Genomic DNA, 20,040 nt, shown 5'->3' on the forward strand with positions numbered 1-20,040 from the left:
GCTGTGCGTGAGGCCAGGGGGGAAGCGAGGAGGCACAGGGCGGGCCGGGCAGGGCACAGCCCACCCCAGGGGCTGAGGGTGAGGAAGGTGGACGCAGCTCATCTCGCCGCTTGCCCACACGCGGACTCTGAGCTTTAGGAACAAGGTAGAACCTTTACTCAAAGTCAAGTCACCGCTTGGTCCCGGGAGGAAAGCGCTCACACCCTCATGGCACACTCCAGGACACCTCGGAGGTAAACAGGAGAAGAGTCGCGTGAAAGTAAACAGGTTATTGAAACAGATGTGTGAAAGCGAAAGCAGAGTCTGGGAGTCTGAGAGTCTGAGCACCGAGTCAGTGGCGGGGAGGTGGAGGCGTTCTTCTGCCGAGGACACAGGGGAGCTTTGTGAGGCCAGCCCGAGGGCGCCTGCTATTGCTGTGTGCCTGATCCTGGGGACATGCCTGGTCCTGGGGACATGCAGGGGCTCCTCCTCGTCACCTCTCTCCTCGCTGCTCTGCCACAGGTCAGTTCTCGCTCCTTCCTCCTTCCCTTCGGGAGACTACAACAGCTCTTTTTTTTAAAGTCAAAAATGGAAAAGAAGAAGATGAGGGGTGGGGGGTGGGAGGAGGTGGTAAAGTCCTTGTGGAACGACTTCATGAGAAATAGGGAGCCATTTTCCTCTCCAAATAAAGTTCTGTTTCAGTTTATTAGCTTCAGGAGAGAAATGGAAAAACATTTCTCCTTTTCAGGTAGTGGCACTCAGTCTGACTTTTGATATGTTTGAACAGCTCCAAAATTTTAGTAATGCATATATTTTTATTGGAGTATAACCCACCGCACATATTTCGAAGTGGCCTCCCTGCCCTGCATGGGGGGGTGGGGTGAGCAGGGCTTATTCATGTGGGCTCCTGGTTGGGGCTCAATTCCACAGTTGTGTGCAAAATGTGCAATGAGCCACTGCAGAAAAAATGAGTTTGACCACTTTTTCCGGTTGAGCCTGTTCTTCTTTGAAAGGAGCATTTTGGAACATTTATATTTTGACTATATTCTATGACTTTGTCTTTGCTCAACCCATGTGTGTCTCACTTTTCATGAAAGGGAATCAGTCCATGGAGACTTTAAAATATTTCAAGCAACAGACCAAAGGGAAGTTCAATTTACTATGACCGATTCATTGCCTTAGTGTTGTTTTTTTTTAATAAGAGGATTAAAACAGGATGAATTGCTTGTGGATTTATTTGCATGGTGAAGGTTATTGCTTGCATAGAAGCCAGAGCTTTTGAAATCTGGTGCTTTTTAGCAAACATAGACATGTCTGTGAGTTAACACTTGATTGGGGTGGTAAGTAGTAGATGTATCTTAGAAAACAAGGGATTCAAATTGCTATACAGGGAAAGATTTAAGAACTTAAAAGCATCACAACAAGAATCTCAGAGATGCAGCCTACTAAATGGTACTATTGTGTAGAGCAATGGTTCTCAAACTTTTTGAAGTCGGGGCGCATTTAAAATCCTACAAATAATTGTAGGCGCACTATATACAAATTTCTGAGAAATATGATATAATAATTAAGTCAAATATTAAAGAAAAATATAAAGTCCAAGTGTGCTTTTATGGTAATTAAGCAAAATAAATACAACAAAATTAAATTTATTCTGACGTTAAAAACATTTTTATATTACATTTTTTGAGTTATGCTTTTTAGAATTCGTAAAAAAGAGGGGTTAAAAAACGACAAAAAAGTTATCTTTTTATATATATAGATACATTCTTAGTAAGATTTAGTAAATTTGGCAGGTCGCGGTGCGAATGTGTTAAGTTTTTTTATTCTTGTGTTTATGAGAAACATGAGCCTGATGTGTCCTAGTGATTTCTTCAGTGTTTGGGCATATATTTGAAAGGCAAACTCTCATTTCCTCATCAATACATTGAAGAATTCCCTTCTTTTTACTCTTAATTGTGTTGAGTACAGAAAACCCCCACCATACATATCATCTTTATTTTACACCAAACAAAGGATAGAAGAAACTTGCCTCCAGTCTTTCTGGGGAACATGGAGGGTAGTGTAAACAATCCAGCACCACAGCTTAACAGCCTTTTGCAACCTAATCAGGCAAGTGAGGTGGGGGGTTGGGCAGACTGTCAGCTTATAGGCAATTCCCCACATCTCTGTCCCCCAAAAATCTAAACTCCAAAAACTCTGTTGCTTTTTTGGTCCCCAACAGGCACATATTTCTCTGGAATACCATAAGGTGCACCTGGAAATCTTTGAGGGTGCACCAGTGCACCCTGATGCACACTTTGAGAACCACTGGAGTAGAGGCACACTTTCCCCCGGAATTGATTGAAATGCCTATCTCTTATTCCATTGTTCTTGAGAAAAGTCCCACCATTACTGTGGATTGAAAGCTACAACACAGAGAGATGTGCCCAAAATAAAAAACAAAACAAAACGTGAAAAGGTGTTACAGAGCAACGAGGAAGTATTATTTTGCTTAATTTTGCCATTATATATTTTTGAAGGCTCTGATAATACCTACTATTTATTGAACATATCATATGTCCCCACCACTGTGCTAAGAACTTAAGTCATTATCTTGAGCCTCAAAATAATTTTGTAAAGTAGTTATTATTAATTCCAGTTTTACAAAAGAGGACTGAGGCTCAAAGATCAAATATCTGCTGGGAAGTGGTCTGAGATCACAGAGCTACGTGAAAGCTCAGCTTTGTTGTCAATACTCTCACTTTTTTTTTTTTTTTCCAGAGGCAGAGATAGACAGGGACAGACAGACAGGAATGGAGAGAGATGAGAAGCATCAATCATCAGTTTCTCGTTGCGCATTGCGACTTCTTAGTTGTTCATTGATTGCTCTCTCACATGTGCCTTGACTGTGGGCTTTCAGCAGACCGAGTAACCCCCTGCTGGAGCCAGCGACCTTGGGTCTAAGCTGGTGAGCTCTTTGCTCAAGCCAGATGAGCCCATGCTCAAGCTGGCGACCTCGGGGTCTCAAACCTGGGTCCTCCGCATCCCAGTCCGATGCTCTACCCACTGGGCCACCACCTGGTCAGGCAATACTCTCACTTTTTATTGTACCAGTCTGATGATTTTTTGTTGTTTTGATTTTGAAAAAAATCAGTGCCTGAAGAAAAGCGAAACAACACATAATTCTTTCCACTTACCCACATATTTGTCATTTATGGCACTCGTTTCCCCCTATATTTCTGAATTATGATCTATTGTAATTTCCTTTCAGACTGAAGGTCTTCCTTTAGTATTTCTTGCAAGGTAGGCATGTTAGCAAAGATTCCTCATTTTCTGTTTATCTGAAAATGTCTCTGATTTTATCTTCATTTTATTTTATTTTTTATTTATCTTCATTCTTGAAAGATGGTTTCACTGGAGATAGAATTTCAGGGTGGCGTTCTTTTTCCTTTCAGAATTGTCTCTGGGCATTTTGTTTTTCTCCTCCTCTCTATTTTCTTTTCTTTTTAAGGACAATTATTTTACAACAGTTTTAAGATCACAGCAAATTTGAGAGGAAGGTACATAGATTTCACGTATACCCCCACCTTCACACATCCATAGCCTCTCCCGCTATCCACATTCCCCCCACTAGAGTGGTACATTTGTTACAACTGATGAAACTACATGGACACATCACTACCTAAAGTCCACAGTTTATTCAGGGTTCACTTTTGGTGTGTGTTCTGTGGGTTTGGTTAAATGTATAATGAGATGTGTGTACACTTACAGTGTCATGCAGATTATTTTCCCTCCTCCACCCCAATCCTCGGTGCTCCACCTGTTTACTCCTTGTTTCAACCTCTGGCAACCACTGATCTTTTTACTGTCTCCATAATTTTGCCCTTTCCAGAATGTTATTTATTTATTTATTTGAGAGATAGAAAGAGAGGAAGGGAGAGAGATGAGAAGCATCAACTCGTAGTTGCATTACTTTAGTTTTTCATTGATTTCTTATATGTGCCTTGACTAGAGAGCTCAAGCCAAGCCAGTGACCCATTGCTCAAGCCAGTGACTTTGGACTCAAGACAGCAACCTTGGGAGCATGTTGATGATTCCACACTCAAGCCAGCGACCCCACACTGAAGCTGGTGAGCCTGTGCTTAAGTCATATGAGCCCGTGCTCAAGCCAGAGACCTTGGGATTTTGAACCTCGGACCTCAGTGTCCCAAGTTGACACTCTATCCACTGTGCCACCATTGGTCAGATTAGAATGTCATTGAGTTGGAATCATAGAGTATGTAGAATTTTCAGATTGGCTTCTTTTACTTAATAATATGCATGTTTTTTTTTTCATGGCTTGATAGCTCGTTTCTTTTTGGTACTGAATAATATTCCATTGTCTGGATGTACCAATGTTTATCCTACTGAAGGACATCTTGGTCTCTCCTTCCTCTTATATTTTTTGTATATAAAGCTTTCCTTCTCTCATGCTGCTTTCATGATTTTCTCTTTATCCTTGTTTTTCAACGATGTTACCTTATGACCTCAGGGATCATATAGAAAAGCTTCAACATTGGCAAGATAAACAGGTGTCCCCGGGTAGACAGTTTTAGGAGTAGGCACGTCATTAGAAGGAGCAACACAAAGAAAACCATGCAGGAGAAAACCGACCTAGTGCACCTGTTAAACTGCAAGGCATAGCAGGAGAGTGCACTGAGAGCTAAGGCTAGAGACAGAGGCATGAACCAGCACAGACAGGGCTTTAGGGATTGTTCCCACAAGTTTAGACTGTATACTGTAGGCAGTGGGGAACCACTGATGGGCTTTTGGGAGAGGGATAGTAAAATCAGATATGTTTTTTAAAGAGTTCTCTCTAGCAGTGATATGGCAGATTTGTTTGAGAAGTTATTCTTGAGGGAGGAAGACCAGTTAGGAACATACTGTAATGGTACTTAGTAGCAGTAAAAATGGAGGAAGAGTGGCTAGGTTTAGGGATATGAGGACAGTAAACAGGATTAGTCATTGAAGGGCTATGGGAGGTGAGGGAGAGTAAGATGACCTGGATGACTTCTAGCTTCCTAACTCCACACTTGGGAGAAGCTGTTTGGGTGTGGGGCAGGGGATGATGCCTTTTGGGACATGTTTTTCCTGTATGACATTTTAGTAGACACATCAGTAGGCAGTCGGCTTTATGGATCTAGACCTCAGTGGAGAAGTCCTGGATGGAAATTTAGTTTTGAAGCCTGCATAGGGTGGAAATTGAGGGCAAGGGGATGGATGAGATTGCCAAGAGACAGTGTGCAGAGTGAGGAAAGCAATACGTTAAGGTTATGAAACACCAATAAGTCTAAAAAGTCAAATTCATAGTAACAAAAGCCTGCAAATGAGATTAAGAAAGTATGTTGAGAGGTAGAGATAGTACTGGAAGGGCCTGTGTCATGAAAACCAAGAACAAGGAAAAGAAAATAGAAAAGTGGAGAAGGGAGTAGAAATAGTGAGGCTAGAGGCAGTGAGTGCTACTTTTCAGTTTTGCATAGGTTCAGCGTGGTCACCAGGGACTCCTTGCCAGGCTCAGTGGCCTCTCAGCTAGGTTCATGTTCATCGAGTCTCTAGGCCCTTCCCTTGTCCCACCTAAGGCATTTGACTCTAAGCCTCTCCTCTTGGATTAGGACATAAACATCTTTGAGAGGACCATTATTGTGCTTATCACATGGTTGCGTGTTTCACTACTTCACCCTGTTGTTGTAAAGGTTAAATGATATAAACATGTAAGGTACTTGGCACATAGGCAGCACCATATCCTTTCACTCAATAAATATTTATTACAGGCAACAAGACAGACATTAGGCAAAGAGCTTGCCCCAAGAAGCTCAAATTCTTGCTGGTGTGTGGCTCAGAACATGAACAGGTAAAATTTGCAGGTGATAAAGAAGGTAGTCAGCAGTGTCTGGGGAAAGGGCTGGGGTAGGATGCTATTTCATGAAGGGTGGTCCAGAAGGGCCTCACTGATGAATGTGAACATAGACCTAATGGAAGTGGAAGAGTGCGCCACAGATAAACCTGGGGAAGAACAGATTGGAGAAGTCAAGGAACAAGGAGGCCAGTGTGGCTGGAGAGAAGTGAGCGAGGGGGTGGGTGGTCCTGGGCAAAGTAAGGTAGGGAGTGGGGACAAGAGGCTGCAGGGCCTGGAGGGTACTTACGTGTTTACATTGAAATGGGAAGCCACAAGAAAGGAGTGACACAGTTGAGGCATGACTGACATTTCAAAAGATGTACATATTTAATGTATACAATTTAATGATTTTGGAGATAAGTATACATATATACTTGCAAAACCATCACTACCATCAAGGCCATAAACATACCCATCACTTCCCAAAATCTCCTCCTGCCCCCTTTAATATTAATTTTATGTGTGGTAAGAACATGGATCATAAGATCTCTCTTAGCAAACTTTAAGTATACAGCAGAGTACAGTCACAGGCACTATGCTGTGTAGAGCCTCAGAACTTATTTATCTTGCATAACCAAAACTTCGTACCCTCTGACCATCACCTCCCCATTTGCTCCACGCCCCCCCACCCCCCGCAGGCACTGGCAGCCACTATTCTACTCTCCACTTCTGAGTCTTGACTATTTTAGACTCCACATAGAAGTGAGACTTACAGTATTTATTTTTCTGTGTGTACCTTAGATAATGTCTTTTAGGTCCACCCTGATGTGGCAAATGGCAGGACTTCCTTCTTTTTTAAGGCTGAATAATGTTGTGTTGTGTGCATATACCACATTTTCTTTATCTATTCACACGTGAGTGGACATTTAGGTTGTTTCCATATCTTGGCCGTTGTGAATAATCCTGCAGTCACCGTGGGAGTACAGAGTACAGGTCTCTTTTTGAGATTCTGATTTCTATTCCTTTGAATAAATACCCAGAGTGAAATTGCTGGATTACATGGTAATTTATTTAAATTTTTAGGAACTATCATATTGTTTTCCATAATGGCTGAAACAATTTACATTTCCAGCAACAGTGTACTAGGATTCTCTATTTTTCACACACTTACCAACACTTACCCTTTTTTATTTTAAGTAACAGTCATCCTAACAGGTGTGAGGTGATAACTTGGTATGGCTTTGATTTGCATTTCCCTGATAATTAGTGATGTTGATGTTGAACACCCTTTCATATATTGATGGACATTGGTATGTGTTCTTTGTAGAAATATATATTCATGTCCTTTGCCCATTTTATATTTGACTTACTACTTTTTGCCATTGAGTTGTATGAACTCCTGATATAGTTTGGATATTAACCCCCTATTAGATACATAGTTTGCAAATATTTTTTCCCATTATGTAAGATGCCCTTTCATTTATTCATGATTTCCTTTGCTGTATAGAGCTTTTTAGTTTGACTTAATTCCACTTAATTATTTTTGCCTTAAAAAAAAAAAAGAACCATTCTTCTGGGTGGAGAATACAGAGGACAAATGGGGAAGCAAAGAGAACTTTTAAGATTTTTATAATCCTCTAAGTGAAAAATAATGGTGTCTTGGATCACTATGGTAGCAGCGGGGCTATTAAGAAATAATTGGAGTGGGAATATTTTAAAGATATAACCAACAGGATATATCTGACTTCAAGAATGACCTGATTCCAAGGTATTTTGGAAAAATGAAATTGGCCTTTGCTCAAAGAGAAATGTGCATGGAAGAGTAGATTGGAAGGGGAAACGGGGAGCTTGTTTTGGGTCATGTTAAGCTTGCTATACTTATCAGATATCTAAGTGGAGATCTGTTAAGTAGGCAGTTTGAGCCTGAGTTCAGAAGAGAGGTCTGGGTGGGAGATATGAGATAGAGTGAGGGAAGATACTTTAGAGGTCTTAACAGCTGGGACTCCAATGTTTACAAATGAAGAAGACGAGAAGAAACCAGCAGAGGAGACTGACAAGGACCAATCAGTGAGAAAGGAGGGATGAGAAAGTGATGTGTTGGGAGCTGAGTGAAGAAAAGTTTAAGGTGCCTGACCAGGCGGTGGCGCAGTGGATAGAGCATCGGACTGGGATGCAGAGGACCCGGGTTCAAGACCCCGAGGTCGCCAGCTTGAGCGCGGGCTCATCTGGTTTGAGGAAAAGCCCACCAGCTTGAACCCAAGGTCGCTGGCTCCAGCAAGGGGTTACTTGGTCTGCTGAAGGCCCGCGGTCAAGGCACGTATGAGAGAGCAATCAATGAACAACTAAGGTGTTGCAATGCGCAATGAAAAACTGATGATTGATGCTTCTCATCTCTCTTCGTTCCTGTCTGACTGTCCCTGTCTATCCCTCTCTCTGACTCTCTCTCTGTCTCTGTAAAAAAAAAAAAAGCCAACTTAAAAAAAAAAAAAGAAAAGTTTAAGGTGATAGTGACTGTGTCAAATACTGATAGATATTATAAATCACAACACTATTCTACCAATTTGGGAGAAATCTATTTCTATACAACCTCTGAAGTTAGTTTGAGGAATTATTTCTAACATCACCTTTATTATCAGATGAAGCTGTGCTGCAGCGCACAGGGCACTGGGCCATTAGACAGGACACCCAAAGGGACGCCTGGAGAGGTCTCCGAAGTGCATCGTCATCAACAGTTTTGCCACTGGCCCTGTATATGCCCTCGGAAGCCCAGCTGCCCTCCTGGAGTGAGCTTGGTGAGGGATGGCTGTGGATGCTGTAAAATCTGTGCCAAGCAACCAGGGGACTTCTGCAATGAAGTTGACCTCTGCGACCCACACAAAGGCCTGTATTGTGACTACTCAGCAGACAGACCTAGGTACGAGACCGGAGTGTGCGCGTGTAAGTGTCTTCTTCTGGACCTACTGGAAAAGGTTGAGTCTAGACAGGATAGTTTTATTGTCACTGCACATTTGGAATAACCAGCTTAGTTTGGCTAACTATAAGGTGTGGCTTTAGTTTTCACGCACCAACGGGACTGGCTTTGTCATGTTAGATACCAGATGAAACTAGCAGATGTTTATACATATTTAGAAACCTGTTGTGTTAATTATATTGAAGTGATCTTGCAGTTCTTCTCAGGTAATTGCTTTTAATGATTAAAATACTAGAAATTATGTAAATAGAGTCTGATTTCTTCAAGTGCTATAAAATAACAGCTTTTGTTAACATTGTCAAAAGCGACCCTGGCCAGTGGCTCAGTGGATAGAGTGTAGGCCCGGCGTATGGACATCCTGGGTTTCATTCCTGGTCAGGGCACACAGAAGAAATAACCACCTACTTCTCCCCCCATCCCCTTTCTCTCCTTCTTCTCCTCCCACAGCTAGTGGCTCAATTGGTTCAAGTATAGCCCTGGGCATTGAGAATAGCTTGGTTGGTCTGAATGTGTCAGCCTCGGGCACTAAAAATAGCATGATACTCTAGCATTGGCCCCAGACAGGAGTGCTGGGTGGATCTCGTTTAGGACACATGAGGGAGTCTGTATCACTATCTATCCTCCTCTCGCCTAAAAAAAAAAAAAAGTCAAAGGCAATCTGAATTCAGCCTTTTTTATAACTAAAAAGTAATCTGGCTTAGAATGTAAGGATGTATATCTAGTATTCAGACATACTGCTTTAATCTCAGCCTTCCCAACTAATTATCAAGTTACTGTCCTTTTTACTAAAGCAGATTTCTGAAAAAGGAAGGTAGGGCACTCCACTTTATAACCTGACCCTCCGCTCTGTGGGTCTTAGCTCTGGAGTCTGATTGGGGCCATCTAAGCCTACATCTTGACAGTAATTCCAGAGGTTGGCTGATTTGGGATTAAGAAATAAAATTTCTTAGGGAAGAGAAATAAATACTCATGTTAGCTGGGCAGTTTAGTCACTTTGTAGAAAAGCCCAAGTGGGAAGGCAGATTACTGCCAGAAATGTGGCTGTGAGCGAGGAGTGAGAGCATATTGTTGGAGTTGGGTCCATATGGAGAGCCCTTCAAGTCAGAAAGCTTGATGCCCTGTCAACACTCTATGGTATTGGGTTTGCGTTCAAATTCTGGGCTTTATCGGCTGGGTGACCTTGATGATACTTATTATTTAACTTCTCTGTACCTCAGTTACATCACACATGCTTCCTATCTTATGGACTTGCTAGGAGGAGGAAATGAAAATAATGACATAAAACCCAAAACACCTAGCACAGTATCTGGTATGCAGTTGACTCCCAGGAGGGAAAACATGACCTATCAGACTGGCTTTCAGGACAGCGCTTTCTTCCAAACAGTGCTGGGCAAGTTATTTCATTAACCTAACAAACACTTAGTGACTAGCAGCTGGGGACACAACAGGAGTGGGTGGTGGTGGTGGGGAAGATACAGGCTACTTCCTCTGGGGTTTATAATGGAAGGTCTGCGATCAGTATGGCTTCTTTGGCGATTTTGCTTTTTTCTCTTTTCAGACCTGGTAGCTGTGGGATGCGAGTTCAACAGGGTACATTATCATAATGGCCAAGTGTTTCAGCCCAGTCCCCTGTTTAGCTGCCTCTGTGTGAGCGGTGCCATTGGATGCACACCGTTGTTCATACCAAAGCTGGCGGGCAGTCACTGCTCTGGGGCTAAAGGTGGAAAGAAGTCCGATCGATCAAACTGTGGCCTGGGACCATTACAACAGCAGCTCTCAGCAACCTATAAAACAATGCCAGGTGCTCATAAGTAGAACGATTTTTTATGTATGACTTCTTGTGGTTTCACTTCATGCTGTTTTTATGCACCATAGATACTCAGTAAGCCCTTACTGACTGGTGATCAGTGTGAGAGTTAGTTTGAGTGTGATGTTTTACCCAGTCTCTGCTTCCAACATGTACATTCTATGTGTTTGAGAAGGAAACTTTTTAATGTTTTCAATTTTTCCAGTAAAATATTACAATTTTTAAAAGCTCTCCTAGGTCAGGACAACTCTTACTCTGCTTGTTCTCACTCAACCTTGTCTTAGGAAAATTGACCACATGTTGTTCATGTCTCCTGGAGAAACATTTATTAGTACTGTTATGTCATTGGGCAATAAGTATAAACCATCCAGTTACAAAAGTTTTCAAAGGCAACTTTTCTGTATGGTCAAAGAAGAAATGGAAGGCTACTGATTAAAACTATTTGAGGACATGTTTTGAACTTATAAATATTATTTCTAAAAATAGACAACTATTGATATAAAATTATCCTTTAATTATCAACCTCTCTTTAAATAAACACACACTCAGGCATTCTTGAATAGGTTACCCGGTTATATGTGTAGTCAAAAACACGTACTGAGATTACTTCTTGTTGGAACACCTGGCCATTTAGTGTTAGTGTGTTCATAGACTTTGTATTCTGGTCTGCTTGAAGTCAGCAACTTATTTGAGTGCCAGGGTGTTTTGGGGACAGGAGATTCGAAAATGCCAGCAGAGGAAACACATAAGGAAGGTCTTAAAAAGTGCAAAACTGATGACTGGTTATTACTCACATCTGTGTTTTCATCCAGTAATCAATGTATTTTTCACAAAGTTTAGAGCTAGTGAATGAAAGGTACCAAAGAAATACAGAACATTTATGCTAAAACTCCTAAATTCACTTATATTATGTGGATATTTAATAAAAGCAACTCTAATCAGAAAAAATGAGGTTTAGAAATTTAGAGACTTACTATATGAAAAAAATTCTTGCAAATTCCAATTGTGACAGTTAATTTAAAAAACAATAGACTGTAGTGAATTTGCATTTACCATACATATAGTTATTCAGCTAACAGCATGACCCTAATGCTCTAAAACTTCTGAAATTATAAGCCAAATTATTCTTTTGTCCAGAGTGTACTAGAACAGTTGGTTTTCCACATTGGATCTGAGTGACTCAATGTAATTTCTTAGAACCTCTCCGGTAAGAGAGAAGACTAGAGCAGCCTTTGCCACAAGACAGACCTTTGGATGTAGTTCAAGATGGTCTCATTTGTAGAGTGAGAGCAGCTTCAATGGATTCACTTGAAACCTGGTTCCAGGTGTGAGACCGTCATTCTTAGTGCTTAGTGCTTTGAGACACATACACACACACACACACACACACACACACCATCATTCTTAGTGCTTAGTGCTTTGAGACACACACACACACACACACACACACACACGAAAAACAAAAAAATGAGGAAATCTCTCTGGTAACTGAGGGTTGAATCTCGATATATTTCAAAGAAAATATGTGTTCAGTCTAATCTCTCTCTTCTGCTTAATTGTGAAACAATATTTATGGGCCCAAACAGGAGTTTGGCTTTTAAAATTAAATAGTGACAAATATACACTGTAAGATACAGTTATGATAGTAATTTATGTACATAGTTAATTCCAGGTGGTTTATGGTTAGAATCTAGCTTGCTTGATCAGTATGAAGCATGCAATCGCATAATGTCCTCATGCTTTTCTCACTGCTCACTGAACATTAAACTTTTACTTTAAAAATCTCTTGTTTTTCTTGCTTTTTAATAAATGTTAAGCAAACCCTGAACTGCTTAACTTTAAGTGGGGCTATTGGTAACGCAGTAATGTAACCTACCCTTATTTATTGCAGATGTGTGCCAGGCTTTTAATCTGCTTCCTGCACTGGGGTCTTTAAACTGTTGTCTACCTTCCAGGTACTTTCATGTTTCTGCTCCTCTGTCTGTTCTATGTGCAATTGCAAGATCCTATTGTAATAACACCAAAAACGGCATCAAAGTATCATTCACAGAGCATATACTTCAAAGTGACTGGTATTTCCTATCAAGAGGCATTTTTTGGGGGGGCTCTTTTTCAGGTTTTAAATTGACATTTTGAAGTAACGAGCCAGAATTTTGCATGTTCAACTGCAAACTCACATCACGACCTTATTCCCCAAGCATCCATTTTAGGATGCTTATTAACCTTCAGGAAATGCTTTGAGACAATAAACCAATCTATATTTGCTTAGGGTAAACCAAGGGCCAGATTCATGAGCAGAACAAGAAGTTCCCAATGGACTTACAAGGAAATAGAATATTGTTCCCTCTTTATATTTTCTTTATATTCTCATTATTCACCTCCTTCCCCTTCTTTGTTTCTCCCAAGGAGCAGGCAGTGGAGAGGGCTCCATCTATCTACCCACACAACTACCCATCCATAAAGCCATCAACCCATTCCTTCTCCCTATCTTCCTGTGATTTGAAGTGGCTAGCTGATGGAGAGGATACCATGGGCCTGATACCACAGGGAATGTTGGCTGAATAAATAAAACAGAGGACACATTTGCCATGACTCAGCATATGAGTATTTAGATTAGTTCAGTGTAATGTATTTTCTAAAAGATTAGATTAAAACAAGTGGAGGAAAAAGAACTGGTTTTGCTGATAGTTTAATTTTCAAATATAACTTTTATATTTTAATGTATCATGAAATTTAACATTAAAATCACATCGTTCTGATTGACATTTTAATTCCCTAATCCTACTAATGTCTATTTCAATATCTGTTAGAAATATCAAGCATGAGGCAAGAATCCAAGAAAAGGCAGATATCCATCAGAACATAAGCTGTAGTACTCATCGCATGACTAAGCAGAAAGAAGCAAATGGATATATTTCTTCAGTTTTCCAAAGATAAGAAATTATACTCTTAGCCCTGGCTGGGTAGCTCAGTTGGTTAGGTTGTCCCAATATGCCAAGGTTGCGGATTCAATCTCTGGTCAGGGCACATACAAGAGTCAACCAATGAATGTATAAATAAGTAGAACAAAAGATCAATGTTTCTCTCTCTCCCTCAAATCAATTGACTAATCAATCAATCAATTAAAAATAAAGAATTTTATTCCTCCTAAGAAATTTGCCTGTAACACTTGATTAAAAGTAATCTGGGAAGTGAATGATGAATTAGATCATAAGCATATTTTATTGAGTTACATTATATAAAAATAAAGGTTCAGCTCTATTAACTATTATTAGCTTAAAAATAATGATTAAAAATGATCTATCTCCATAAGTACATATATATGTATACACATGTACTATTCCCGCTTTATTTTAGTTTATAGGAAACTCCCACTTATTTGGAAAAGAAAATGTCTTGTGCAAGCAACAAAGTGGACTCCTTGCTCCAGAACATGTGGGATGGGAATTTCTAATAGGATAACCAATGAAAATAACAACTGTCAAATGAGAAAAGAGAAAAGACTATGTTATATTCAGCCTTGTGACAGTAATACATTAAAGACAGTAAAGGTAAAGTTTAACTAGATTTAACTTCATTATACTTCAATGTGAAGAGATTCCTGAGAAGTGTATGTGCATGTATGTGTGTTTTGAAGGGAAGGATGGTGTTTGGTGCTCATAAGAATAAAAATCACCTTATTTTCACTATGAAAGTCAAACTATCTCAGAGGAAAGCAGATATTGCTCCAACTGCCCTTTGTGGGGAAAATTTTACCAAGCAGACAGGTAATATTAATGTTAGATACTCTAACAGCTTAATAGTGAGGGTCATGATCAGCCTGAATTGCCATGGTACCCTACCATGTATGTTGCTTTTTAAGAGATCCTTTTTAGATTCTTTTTTTCTATATTAATTTTATGCAGTCAAGTCAAAACAATGGGTTAAAGATTTTGGTTGTTACGTAATTATGAAAACAGACATAGACATCAGACAAGTTCTGATGCTAGTTATTCATCACCTTGAAGGGGAAATCACACCATTTCAAAAATGCTCTATGCTTAATAGTAAACTGGCCAAAAGATGATGATAAAATACTCTTAAGACTGATGTTTCTATAGTTGGTCCTACTTCTAGAACTATACAAGGGTACTGGCTCAAGGTAAATTTTAGAAATTCTACAAAACTCTTCTCATTCTCAAGTTATTCCCTATTAGAACTTAACTCAATTTTAAAGAGATGAAGTTATTTATTCACCTATTCATCTATTCAATACTGTTTGAGCTGTGGAAGGGGATTTGCTAGGTAAACAAACATTTAATAAGACATAACTCTTGATACAGAGAAATTTTCATTTATTGTGGAACTAGGTAAAAGGTAGATAGCAAAAATCATTGGGGAGTGGGTTCTACAACATGATGGAGCAAGAACAGGAAGTAGGCCTCTGGAGAGAGGGGATTTGAAAGGTAGAAAAGAAAGTGCCAGAAGTTACTACATAGCAACTATTAATGTCCTGAAAATTACAACTCTGTGTTTGTGTTCTAAAACGTTCTATTTAGTATCACTTTTCTAAACTACTGTAATTAAGTTTAAAGAATGACTTCATAATGTTATGTATCTTTTTAGATCCCCAAAGGAAAAACGTGCCAGCCTACTTTCCAGCACTTCAAAGCTGAAAAATTCATGTTTTCTGGATGTTCAAGCACTCAGAGTTATAAACCCACTTTCTGTGGAGTATGCTTGGATAAGAGATGCTGCGTTCCTAATAAGTCTAAAATGATTACCATTCAATTTGATTGCCCAAATGAAGGGTCATTTAAATGGAAGATGCTGTGGATCACATCTTGTGTATGTCAGAGAAATTGTAGAGATCCAGGAGATATATTTTCTGAGCTCAAGATTCTCTAAAGCCAAGCACGTGGGGGGAAACTTAAGGTTAGTCAATCATGTCATTACATTAAAAAGTTAGATTGGTTTTAAAAAGGTGGCAAAACTACCTTATTGGTTTAAAAATAGTAAGAACGCCTAGCTATTCTCAAATGACTGTATTTAAGCATTAGGAGCTTTTAAAAAGGTTCTGCTACAAATATATGTAAAATTTTAAAACCTTTAAATTGAACTTACTTTAAAATGTTTCTTATAATTATACAGATACTTTGTTCTGTATACACAGATACTTTGTTCTACCTACATTTTCCACATATAATGGAAAAAATACACAATTTATAAGAAAGCATCTTATTCTATAAAATAATCTGGAATACTTTGTTGAAGATCTGTAAAAATCACATTAAAATTTAAAACTTTATTTGTACTTTGACAATGTAGCTGAGGTTCCATTCAGATTATAATCACTATAGGATAAGATTCCAGATTAATTCTTAAGTAGGAATAAGGTTAAACTGTAACTATATTTATAATTTCCATGGCCTTATCCTGAGTTTCAGTTTATTGAGATTTCTTCTTTGGGAAGAAGAAAATAGAATTTCATTGGCTACTATTGACAATTGTTAATTAAAGTTTTTATACCAAATACTATAAAAAACAAAATTTCCAAGATAAAGACCAAGAACAGTATCTGCACTTTGAAAATGAAAGGAACTTAAAAAAAGCACACAACAAATTATTTCAGCTTGAAAATAATTTGTTCCTAAAAATTACTTCCTGAAATGGTAAGTCTACATATGGATTTGAAATATAAATTGTGATTAAAGATAAATAAATGCTAAAGACTAAAACTGGACAGTATAGTAACTGAGATACTTTCATTAGACTATAATAGCTGTTTACCATAAAGTTTGGAAGAAGATAATCAAGTTTTGTAATGTTTGTTTGTATAAGTGGTGACAAGCAAAAACAGTGATAACAAGTAACACTGTTTAAAAATATGGACATTTATTATTATAAAAGCAATGAGTTTGATAAAAAAGCATTATACTAATATAATTTAATACAAATGTTAAAATAAATGTAAGTTTTGATTCTTTTGAGTGCAAACAAGGTTACCCAAAGAAGAAAAAAAACCTCAAAAGTTGTAAGTTAGTGGATATTACACAGAAATATTTATATTGTGGTCTTCAACTCCCTGTACTTATTTTTAAAGAATCAGAAGAATTTAAATAGAATATGAAAACATAAATTATAAATATAAAAATATATCTGCACAAGATTTTTATTGAAGATATGATTCGCACTATGAAAATGCCTGAGATTATAAATAAAGTAAAATGCTGAAGAACTCCATTCTCTCAATTTTTGAAAAAGAAAAATTTCTGAAGACAAATGTTTGTAGTTAAGGGCTTTACTAATTCCACACACACACTGGTATTGTCAACAAATGGCAATTAAATGGAACCACTCTTTCAGACTAAGATACTTCCTAATCTGAAAAACACTGGGCTTTCTGAATCACAAAAATTCTGAGCCTGACCAGATGGTGGCGCAGTGGGTAGAGCATTGGACTGGGATGTGGAGGAGCCAGGTTCGAGACCCCGAGGTTGCCAGCTTGAGTGCAGGCTCATCTGGTTTGAGCAAAGCTCACCAGCTTGGACCCAAGGTCGCTGGCTCAAGCAAGGGGTCACTCGGTCTGCTGTAGCCCCACGGTCAAGGCACATATGAGAAAGCAATCAATGAACAACTAAGGTGTCGCAACAAAAAACTAATGATTGATGCTTCTCCTCTCTCTCTGTTCCTCCTGTCTGTCTCTCCCTATCTATCCCTCTCTCCGACTCTCTGTCTCTGTAAAAAAAAAAAAAAAAAAAAAAAAAAAAAAAAAAAAAAATCTGAAACAGAAAGGTAAGAGGACAAAAGGCAGTGTGAAATCAGGACAGTGTAGCAGCATTTCGGGGTCTGTGTTACACAGCTACGCTCAGCCTGGGCAAGTCCTCCACTGGCACGCTCCTCGCGGCGTCCAGCTCGTCATACTCCCCTATGAGTGTCGACAGAGACGACACGGCTTCTGAGAAGCAGCTTTCCTCCATCCCCTCAATCTGCAGGTAGTGATGAAGATGAGCCTGTGAATAAAAAGGCTGAATCATGTTGATTGTTTTCAGAAAATGTAATATATTCAATTATCCTATAAGTAAACATAAACATTCTTTATTAAAATGATAGTTCACGCAGATTTACAAGAGAAATGAGAACTCAAATCCTATAAACTCATGAGATTTCTCATTTAGATAGTCTGAGTAAGCCTCTCCTCTTTGGTTATAATCAGTACAATGGATAGAGCAGACAGTATCACCCTGGTTTGTAATAGTATTCTTGGGAATACAGTTTAAATAGCCAAAATAAACACATATAGTTACAAAGGTGTACTGCTAATTACCTTTTTCTTGTAGAGCCTTGTGAATCTCTCTTTCAGTTCCACGAAGGTAGGCTTCACACATGTGTTATTTGCTAAAGCTAATAATGAATGGTAATGGCCTACAGGAGGGACTGAACACAGGCTGGTCTTCCACCCTTCTTGATTCCAGGAGACAAACTGTAGAGAAGGTTTTAATCTGCGATACAAAAACTCAATGTAAAAATTAAGGTTCTAGCCCAACTAGTGGTGGCACAGTTACCACTGGGACGCTGAGGTCCCAGGTTTGAAACTCTGGGGTCACTGGCTTTGCTTGAGCCCTTGGGTAAAGGCATGTATGAGAAGCAATCAGTGAACAACTAAAGTGAAGCAGCTATGGGTTGATACTTCTCATCTCTCTCCCTTTCTGTCTCTCTCTGTCTCTCTTACATGTGCACTGAAACCCCCCCCCAAAAAATCAAGGTACTAAAAATGTCTGTCATATTATAGCAGACCACATTAGTTAAACCTGGACATGGAACCATTTAGTTTATAATGTAAGTTATCTATTTTTTTTTTTTTTACTATGAGCAGTACTTTGGTATAGCCTGAGGGATATTTAGTGAACTAAGGGATATTTAGTAGGAGGACATTTGATTAGTTGGGATGGTGAGTCAAAAAGCAAGAAACACATTTCTTAACATTAGAAATCTGGTGATGAATAAAATGAAGGTATTATAGTTTATTTTGTAATTCAACAGAGCAGTTTTCCTAAAAATAGACTGTCAAATAGTAAAACATAAACTTAGAAGCAGTGTAGTGGTAATACTAAACATCATAATAATATCAATAGTTAAAATTTCTGAACACTTTCAAGAAATAAAACATCTCATATCATTTAGTACTTGTAAATAAGTTTGTACTATTATTCTTATTTCACATTTGAGAATATTATGGCTCAGACACACTGTCACAAGCAATACACATTACAAATTATCTTGAAAAAAATTAAATCAAACCTTTCAATATTTCTGCGAAGATCTGAAATCTGGACATTTCCTCTAACCATGAGCGCACAGGCGAGGTAGAGGCTATGCTTAGGGTCGGCCCGAATTAGCTGGTGATCTTTACTAAAGGCATCTGAAAACATCTGATCCAACCTAGAACAATAAGTCACTTTATACAAAATATTACATTTTTCTTCTATGTATAACTATAAAATTATATTATAAATTTCTGCTATAATTTTCTCAAAGCAATTTTTTTCTGGAATACAATAACAGAGGCAATCATATATAATTTTTTTTATAACAAGCTTCTGCAATAAACTGGTGGTTCCAGGTAGCTACAAAATATCATGAGTGAGTTCTAATAAGTACTAGAAACGTGTCATTATTACTTATTTAACTATGCTTAATTACTTCATAATATCATAACTATCAAAATGAATTAAAAGCCTATAACATTAAGAGATTACTTTGTCTCTGTAAAAGACACTGCTCACAAAAATTAGTGGATATTTTATAGCTTAATATTCATTTTGAAATATCCTCTAAGTTTTTTGAGCAGTGTATGTCATAAATTAGTTAGAAATAATCAAGTGGAAACTGTTAAAGGACAATGTTATATTCTCACAATGAAAGATGAAACTCTAGGCCCTGGCCGGTTGGCTCAGTGGTAGAGCGTCGGCCTGGCGTGCAGGAGTCCCAGGTTCGATTCCTGGCCAAGGCACACAGGAGAAACACCCATCTGCTTCTCCACCCCTCCCCCTCTCCTTCCTCTCTGTCTCTTTCTTCCTCTCCCGCAGCCAAGGCTCCACTGAAGCAAAATTGGCCCGGGCGCTGAGGATAGCTCCATGACCTCTGCCTCAGGCACTAGAATGGCTCTGGTCGCAACAGAGCAATGCCCCAGATGGGCAGAGCATCGCCCCCTGGTGGGCATGCCGGGTGGATCCCGGTCGGGCTCATGCGGGAGTCTGTCTGACTGCCTCTCCGTTTCCAACTTCGGAAAAATAAAAAAAAAAAAAAAAGAAAAAAAAAAAAAAAAAGAAAAAAGATGAAACGCTAATGGTGTTCCTGAAAAGGGAGACTTCTAAGTGAATAAAGGCTTTTAACTTTATTCTTTAATTCTTTAGTTAAAGAGGGAAAGACAAAGGTTACTGAAAA

General features: G+C 38.9%; 2 protein-coding genes across 4 annotated transcripts in view; one reads left to right on the forward strand and one right to left on the reverse strand.

The window, feature by feature from the left end:
• On the forward strand, window positions 1-17,535 carry CCN6 (cellular communication network factor 6). 2 transcript variants are annotated; one of them, XM_066248113.1, is made up of 6 exons: window positions 1-501; window positions 8,473-8,773; window positions 10,366-10,608; window positions 13,972-14,165; window positions 15,220-15,528; window positions 17,385-17,535. In XM_066248113.1, the coding sequence occupies exons 1-5, from the start codon at window positions 436-438 to the stop codon at window positions 15,499-15,501; spliced, it is 1,086 nt and encodes a 361-aa protein (XP_066104210.1). In that variant the 5' UTR covers window positions 1-435; the 3' UTR covers window positions 15,502-15,528; window positions 17,385-17,535. The 2 variants fall into 2 exon arrangements, with proteins under 2 accessions (XP_066104210.1, XP_066104211.1); XM_066248114.1 differs by lacking the exon at window positions 17,385-17,535 and having other exon boundaries at window positions 1-233; window positions 15,220-15,501.
• Window positions 17,448-20,040, reverse strand: part of TUBE1 (tubulin epsilon 1) — a 25,125-nt gene continuing 22,532 nt past the window's right edge. For both annotated transcript variants that reach the window (XM_066248111.1, XM_066248112.1), the window contains 3 exons: window positions 18,895-19,035; window positions 17,921-18,095; window positions 17,448-17,606 (listed from right to left, as the gene is read on the reverse strand). In XM_066248111.1, coding sequence (XP_066104208.1) covers window positions 17,448-17,606; window positions 17,921-18,095; window positions 18,895-19,035 — 475 coding nt within the window. The remainder of the gene's footprint in view (window positions 17,607-17,920; window positions 18,096-18,894; window positions 19,036-20,040) is intronic.

The sequence above is a fragment of the Saccopteryx bilineata genome, chromosome 12 (assembly GCF_036850765.1).
Source record: "Saccopteryx bilineata isolate mSacBil1 chromosome 12, mSacBil1_pri_phased_curated, whole genome shotgun sequence".
Lineage (NCBI taxonomy): Eukaryota > Metazoa > Chordata > Mammalia > Chiroptera > Emballonuridae > Saccopteryx > Saccopteryx bilineata.

Coding starts and splice junctions, on each gene's coding strand:
- CCN6 (XM_066248113.1), top strand. CDS start 436: ATGCCTGGTCCTGGGGACATGCAGGGGCTCCTCCTCGTCACCTCTCTC. Junction 8,774..10,365: donor CGAGACCGGAGTGTGCGCGT/GTAAGTGTCTTC, acceptor TTCTCTTTTCAG/ACCTGGTAGCTGTGGGATGC. Junction 10,609..13,971: donor AACCTATAAAACAATGCCAG/GTGCTCATAAGT, acceptor GCTTTATTTTAG/TTTATAGGAAACTCCCACTT.